General features: G+C 50.2%; 1 protein-coding gene across 1 annotated transcript in view; it reads right to left on the minus strand.

The window, feature by feature from the left end:
* Positions 1-5,190: 5,190 nt before the first annotated feature.
* Positions 5,191-7,993, minus strand: part of LOC127750343 (uncharacterized) — an 8,379-nt gene continuing 5,576 nt past the window's right edge. Inside the window, exons 3-4 of the mRNA XM_052271815.1 lie at positions 6,297-6,785; positions 5,191-6,204 (exon numbers count right to left, since the gene is read on the minus strand). Coding sequence (XP_052127775.1) covers positions 5,389-6,204; positions 6,297-6,785 — 1,305 coding nt within the window. The 3' untranslated portion in view covers positions 5,191-5,388. The remainder of the gene's footprint in view (positions 6,205-6,296; positions 6,786-7,993) is intronic.

The following is a 7,993-nucleotide window of genomic DNA, read 5'->3' on the forward strand; positions in this document are numbered from 1 at the left end:
ACTTCTGTAGTTAGACTGTACCGCACGCACGAGTGCGGGCGGGTTGCCTACTCGCCCGGCCCGTAAGGCGCCGTGGACAGGGCCGATAGGTAAGCCCGCCCGCACTCCTGCGTGCGGTACAGTCTAATTACAGAAGTGCGCGGGGTTAATCAGCCAGCTGGTATGTGGTTTTGATAAAATAGAAAATCGATGGGAATTACAAAATCTTAGGACCAAGACACACCTACCACCACCTTAAACAATTTTTATCACCTAAGGTGGACCTCTTAGGCCCTCTGGAAGAGTGTCCGTTCCGTATAAGTGCACTAAACACAGACAAAAGCGATATTCTCAATCAATTTGCCCTAAAATTAAAGATTTTTACGTCGAATAAAATCGGTTAGTGACCGAGCTGCCAACAATATCACCAACTTCAGCGCACGTTCTTTAGCGTCTTCAAATCCGTCTCACGGCCGCGAACCGCGAAACTCACCGCCGGGGCCCAAGACTCATCTGCGGCCTTCGAGATGAAGGTTGGGCTGATGTGGAACGCTTGGGATGGGGTCCCTACTCCACCTCAGTTCGGCGGCAGGGCAGGTTGAACTTGGGGGTAGTTTGTAAACGATTTGCCAGTTTATCGAGTCTGGAAGCGGAGCGGTTGGTCTGACCGACACGAGACTATGAGAGCAGCTTCTTTGGGGTGTTATTTAACGGGTCCGCATGGACCCTACCCTCCATCACCTTCCAAAGGGGTGCAGGGCCAGTTGGGGGTAGCTACCCCCTGGGAAAGGGTTGAAGATGTTGACACCGGGTTTCTCAGCATGGATGTCTTTCAAATAAAGAAAGGAACCTTGCCTTGCCTTGCGTTTCAAGCCAAAAATTCAACCCTTAGGGTCCAAAACGGCCGATATTCAGAAAGGGGTTGCAGGTTCTAGGGGTGGTTTAGCCGAGGGGTTGTCCGATTCCAAAAAAAAAAGAACATGTTCCGTGTATACAGGGGGTGTCTCTGAGGATATAACAGTAGTTTTGGTCATCCTCAACTCACCCCTTCGTAGGGGTGGGGGTGAACGGGGCAGGGGGTGCGTTTGAACGAATTCGATTTCACTGGTGCCGTTCGAAAGAGAACACAAATTTGAGTCGGTTCAGCAAACATGTCGACTTTCCGATCATTTAAAATGACAAATTCGGAACCTCTTAGGTCGAATTTTCTTCCCCCGTTCACCCTTGGGGCTGCAGAGGCCGGTATGGTGTGGCGCAAGGGATGCGCACTTCGTGGGGTCCAAAACGAACCATGGAGACGTCTACACTCCAAATCTCGACCTTCTAGTTCAAAAGATTTAGAAAATACGCCGGCTCAAAAAAGTGCGCCGCTAATTTTGATCGGTACTGTATAACACAGCAAAGTGTCCGTATTTAGAGCGCTAGTCCGTATATAGGGCGTTTGACTGTATATAAATAGAATGCCTCCTTCTTAAAACAACATGATTTACTTTCGGCCTCTCACCTGGATCAGTGTTAGTCCGACGTTCTTGCTCAGGTAGTCTAACAAATACATGCTGCTGACGAACTCGTAGACTTTAGCTGGGATTATGGTCTGCAATTGGCTGGTCTTACTGAGGTTCGACCAGAAATCATTGAACTGTATGGTTTCAATAACATCACGGTTAAACTCAAAACGAATTGATATCGACTGGTTGAGTTTTTAAATAAAATCATATAAAGCTCAGCCAGCAGCCCCCTCCCCCTCCTGTCTAAAAGAGAGAAAGAAAAGAGGCTTATCACTGTTTCCTTTTGTCCACACTAAACCCTCATGCATTTTGCTGTGCATAAATTTACAGGATTTCATGCAGCATGCACAAATTTTTATGCATACACTGGAAAACAACGGCACTAAACAACACCTTTCCTGGGGCACTGAAGTCAAGGGCGCAGTTTAGTGCCTTTCCTGGGGCACTAAAGTTTCGTACCTTTCCAAAGGCACTAAACTTGTATGGTACTCATAGGCAGCTAGCCAGCTAAAGGTGTAAAATGCCACATTTTTGGTGCCTTTCCAAAGGCACTAAACTTTGTTAGTGCATTTTAAAGGTAGGGATTCGCACCTTTCTTTTACCAGTGTAATTGTGTACAAAATGTGCATAATTATGCACACACTGTACATAATTATGCATAGAATTGTGCATAATGTTATGGCTGCATGAAATCCTGCAAGTCTTATGCACAACAAAGTGCATAAGGATTTAGTGTGTACATGCTGCTGAAACAACCGAACGTCTTTGAGGGAGACGGAGACACCCACCGTCACGTATACCATTACGGCCCTGGCAATGTTGGTCACTGGCGTGAAGACGTTCGCGTACCACGTCCAGGGCCGCGAGGTGCGCGGCGGCCACCCGCTGCAGCCGTGCATGACCCCCAGCCGCATGCCCAGCAGGGAGGCCCGCCAGTGCGCCTCGAGTGCGCGCCCCCAGGGCCGCACTCAGAAAAAAGTAATCTTGTCGTAAGAGGATATTTCCTCTTGCAACATTTCCTCTTAATACAAGATGAAAATGCTTGAATTAGGACTTCATTTCATTTTAATTTAGTAATACATAATCTTAAAAGTAGAGGAAAATCCTCTCAGCTAGTTCTTCCTGTCAGAATCCTTGGTTTCTTGGAGGAACCAGATTACTCTCACAATAAAATTTACGTTACTTTTGCATTAGGGAACCGTACTCTTATTCGCAGAGGTAAATCCTCTTGATATTTCCTTTTGCTTCTATGTGCTGCATCTTCCTGTTAGAGGATCGATCTGCTGACAGCATAGTTCTAGAAACACTTTGCGTTGCAGCGCTCCTCACCGTACGGTAGCGCCGTAGGCTAGTGGTTAGTGTCATCGTTCCACACTCTGAAGGTTCGGGGTTCAAATCCCAGTGGTTCTAGTGTGAAAACGGGGTCAGGTCAGCATGAAGACGGAAAGGGTTGGAGGAAGTACGTTTGGACATATAAGAACAATGACCCTATCTTTTAAGTTTTCAAATGCATTTCCGTAAGAGGAAATTCCTCTTGACGTAAGAGGTTTTATTTCTTTTCATAAGAATTTCCATGCATTTTTGGGAGAGGAAAATCCCCTTAACTTAAGAGTTTTCGAGTTAAAATGATTTTCCTCTTACGATGAAGGGAAATCTTCTTGTCCCGTATTTAAGAGGAAAATCCTCTTACCCTAAAACGATACCGCTTACTTCAAGAAAACTTTTTTCTGAGTGCGCCCGGAGCTTCCCATGGCACATCTCGTACTGGTGTGGACTGGACAGCCGCTTAGCTCGCCGCGGTCCGGCGGTCGGCAAATCGACTTGACTCTACATCGACCGCCGCTTCGAGCCAAGGGCAAGGGCTGACTTTATCAGCTGTCATCCACTAAGGCAGGGGTCTCAAACTCGTCAAACTCGCAGCTACCCCCGAGCCACGCGCGGCTCTCGGCGAGCCGCGCCTCTGGTGCGTTCGGGTCGAGCTGGACTCGCCGGGAGCCGCGCTGTTTTAGTAATGAAATGATTGGTTCTTTGGGGGTTCTGGGGTCTTAGGGTGAGTTACTAGCTACACCATAGAGTTAGTTATTACTTTAGTATCATTTATTGGGTTTATGCCAAATACCCTTGCCCTACCCCTAAATACTGATCTGCTGTACATTGCTAAGGGTGCCTAAGTGGGTGCATACCTTAATGGTTACATTACCGAAGTATTAGTTAATCCTTAGATGCGCTCTGGCTGGAGGCTGCGTCGCGACTGTCCGCTCGGCTGAGGCCTCGCGTCCAGCCGCGCCGGCATTCTGCAGAGTTTGCACTTTGGCGGTCAGTCGCCCTTCGCTTGCCTACAACAGCGCGCGGCTCGTCCGAGCCCGGTGGCGGGAAACTGTCGTGGTGGGTGTTTCAAAATGATAGTGGTGGGGGAGTATTGCGGGTGGCCTACCCAACCGCGGCCCGGCGGATAGCTCGAGTTTAAGACCCCTGCATTAAGGGCACAGAACTCCACTCTGCAGGGTCTTCCATAGACGATGTTTCTTTTTCTGTGTTGTGCAAAGCCTTTATTTTGGTGACAGACCCGTCAGATATTATTCGAGAGGAAATTACTGTGACACTTGAGATCAGACAGACAAGCAGGCAGTCGGTCAGACGCCATAAGAGCTTGGTTCACAGAGTCAATCCTTCGGCCTAAAGTCTTATAGGCCACCGAACGTGGTGCGGCGGGGCGATAGATCGTCGTGTTTTAGCAAATTGGCCCTAAGACAGTCCTACCCTCCGGATGAGCCCCTGTGAGGTACGCAGGCCCGTCGTGCTCTGCTGGACGTGGGGTGGCGTGGCCTATCGCGACGCTGCACTGAAAATGCTTGAGTCAGATATCTTGCTCTAAGGAGAGCGAGATCACTGACACAAAAAATATCGCTCTCCTGAGAGCGAGGTATCTGACTCACTCAATTTGAGTCATAATTTGCGATCCTCACCCAATGAGGGTGAGGTTCCCCACTGCAATTGGGTGAGGTCAGGAAAATCGTACTCCTTCAGAGTGAGAATTCTGTGCATGTGACTCGAATAGAGTGAGTCTTATCGCTCTGGTTGAGCGAGGCAAAATTGTCTTACTTATTTCAAGCACGATACACGACACCTCACTCAAAGATTTTCAGTGTGTTAGAGTTGATATTTCTGAGGCCATCAGAACTATATCGATAGGACTTAAATCATTATTTAAGTGGCTTCCGAGGGGTCCCCCACTCCCAAAATAGGTGTGCAACGAGTTGACGAATTGAAGCGAATTGAGCGCGAGTCAGTCGAAATTTTTCGCGAGTTTGTGCGAACTGGACGCGCGTTGGGCGCGCAAGTGTGCTACGAGTTGGCGAGTGGGGGACCCCTCGATGGCTTTAGTATAATAAGAGGTGGGGAAGACAGTCTCTTGGCATATGGGGTGACATAACAAAGCCTTCCTGAAGAATACAATAGTTTTGCCTTGATCAGGGGGTGGCAAAAGGCTTAGTCCACGAGACGGACGAGACGCGATCAGGCGCGGTTTTATGAAATTGGGGGAAAGGGGGGGGGGTGAAAGGCTTTTCCAAACGCGTCTTTTTGCCGGTGTAGCGCCTCGACCTGGTCTCTGCCTGGTGCGTCTTTACGGTCTTTACCCCCTGGACGAGTATTCTCGTCCCACGAGCCAAAAGGAAAAGAAAATATAGCTAGCTCCAGTATGTAACAGGACAAGCCGGCGGCGCAGGACCTGCAGACCACACACACCGACTTACAGCAACAATTTTTATTTAAATAATTTTCATTTTAAAACTTTGACAAGCTGTCCGCTATAAACAAAATTTTAACCAATACTTTGTCTACTCGTAAACATAGAACATTGAACAACGTTGGTACTCTGATAGTAATACCAGGCCTTAACCTAGTGCGAAGATATGTGACCGTGACACGCCTCGCAAACCACATCTACAGAAGAGGGCAGGAAGCCCCGAAGAGTCCGTAGCTGCATCAAGCACGCGTCGGCCTCCGGGCACGGCTTTGAAAACGTAGAACGCTGGAGGACGAGGCGCCGGAGGGCGTGCAGGCCGCTCGCCGCCAGGTCCTGGCCCAGATCCGGGAAGTAGAACAGCCGCATGTCGCCTTCGTTACTGATGGCACTGAATATCTGAAGCTCTTGAAGTGTGGAGGCGTGGGCGCGGATGAGGGACAGCATTGTGGCCTTGTGGCCGATGTTAAGGCCCACGCCCAGCCACAGCAACCGACCGTACTGCGAAGGGAGGAAGGTCACATTCGGGCCGTAGTAGTCGTATAGCCGCAAGCTGCGCAGCCTGGGCATGCGCTCCAAAGATCGCACTTGATTCTCCTTTGGGAAGCGAATCCAGAGCTCCTTTAGCTGCAACGGCAGTTCGGGGAAGTTGTCTTTCAAGTCTTTCCTACATGCGACTTTGAGTCTTTTGAGCGACGGCATTTTCTCCACCTCCTCCATGATCGTTAACTCTCCCTCACCCGAGATTTCTACCTCCTCAAGTTGCGGTGATAGGACGCGCAGCAGCTTGTCTGAACCACTACCACGTAGGTTTCTTAAGATTCGCACATTTCTCCATCGCCGGGCGTTTCGAAGGACGTCAGTCACCTTCAACTGACCATCGTCAAGATCTTCCTTAGTTATCGAGAGTGCTAACTGCATGGGCGGTCCCACATATGCCGCGGGTGGGGTAGAAACAGCAATGTTGTCATCCTGGAAGGAAAAAGAGAGTAAAAATAAAATCGAGGAGCAGAGTCGAGAAGACCTAGCAAGCCGTATGTCTAGCTGCCTGATAGACTGCTTACCTTTTCTAAATGACCATCGGCGCGTAGCTGCAGCAATAGAAGACGCAAAATGTCGCAAAATCCACCAAGTTGCACACATGCCTTCCAGGTGGACCCACCCTCCTCGGCAACGACGCTGCACCTGCTGGTGGTGAGTAGATGGAGACTGACCTCCATCTCCAAGGCCAGCTGCAGCTGGTCCACCGCGAGCTCCTTTGCGGTGTCTTCATCGCCGGCCGCTTTCCGTTGCACCTGCTTCTCTAAGGCCTCCTCTAGTTGGTGGAGCTGGGCAACCGACGACTCTAGTTGACGGTTCAGGCTCTCCACGAGCTTGGGGACCACCTGCCGCAGCATCTCCACGACCCTCCTGCCCGCGCACACGCCTCGCTGCAGCTGCTGGACCTCGGTATCATCTGCCCTGTGCTTCTTACGGGGTGGCGAGCCGTTGTCCTCTATCAGTCGGACCAAGGAGATGTTGTCGGGGACGTCGGCAGAGTCAGCGGCCAAGTCCTGCAAGAAAACATTGTACCCTGTTTGCACTCATGTAACTAAAACTTCTGAAAATGGTGGCGCGCACCAAAATATTTTGCAACAGTTGAAAATTGTAATGTTCCTATTCTACGGCTGTTTCTAGTATTACTATTTCAAGACGATCTTATCGGGTCTACCGGACGAATTCTGCAATATTAGTGCTTTGGCGCGCGCGGGAGGGAGCGTCACGCTATTTGATCGTCCTAACTCTCCCCCGGCCAACAATCACTACTGTGCGCTAGGCCACGCCCCATCGAGGCGCACCTAGTCGACCTAGTCCCACTCAACACTCCCCCAAGCCTGGACGGAACGTGGCCCAGGGTCCTGTAGACGCCAGTGTTGCCAGAAAGGTATGCAAAAAAGCGCCCAATGCACCTGTGCGCAACGGGCTCGTACCTCCGCCTGCCTACTAGGCAACATCTGCACAGGCGCGCATGTGGTTTGCCTGGTAGGCAGGCGTAGATGCCACCCACAGCACACACGTGTATTGGGCGCTTTTTTGCATAACTTTTCTGTCAGCACTAGTAGACGCCGCTGCCGTCCTCGTGCACGCCGTAACGCCACGCAGAGGCCATCGAGGCCTCGACTCCAACGACGCGCACCCCCTACTGCTAGGTGTAGCGTAGCGGTTGTCCAGGGCGAGGGCGAGCCACCCGAGTCACCACTCACCCAACACCTGCCTGGTCTCAGTCAGCTGAGACATACGACGTCAACGCACACGGGCGCCGTCAAGGGCGTCGTGAATCTCCGGAGAAAGAGGCGTAACTACGGTTGGGCGATCAGCTATTTCAGAGAAATGGGCAAGAAGAACAGCACGAATAACAAGAAGGCCTGTGAGTCGACGCTCAGTTCGAGGGGGAAACCGGGCGACGAATCATGGGCCACCTTGTTATTCGTGCTGTTCTTCTTTTCCATTTTTCTGCAATAGCTTATTCCAGAAAAAGCGGTCAAAAATGTCCGTACGCCACGCGATTTGTGAGCGACTGACAGGCGATACGCTGTTCTGCAATAAAGCATTCCGGTAAAGCTGAAATGCAGAAGAATGCGGGGAAGAAGAAAACGGAAATCGCTATGATTCGCTGTGAATCTCAGAACAAAGAGTCGTAACTACTCTAGTTCTAGCAAGCAATAACGTATTTAATTAGTAGCAATAATTTTGTATTAAATTTTCTTTTATTCGGATCGTC

Source organism: Frankliniella occidentalis, unplaced genomic scaffold, assembly GCF_000697945.3.
Source record: "Frankliniella occidentalis isolate FOCC.00 unplaced genomic scaffold, Focc_3.1 Scaffold175, whole genome shotgun sequence".
NCBI lineage: Eukaryota > Metazoa > Arthropoda > Insecta > Thysanoptera > Thripidae > Frankliniella > Frankliniella occidentalis.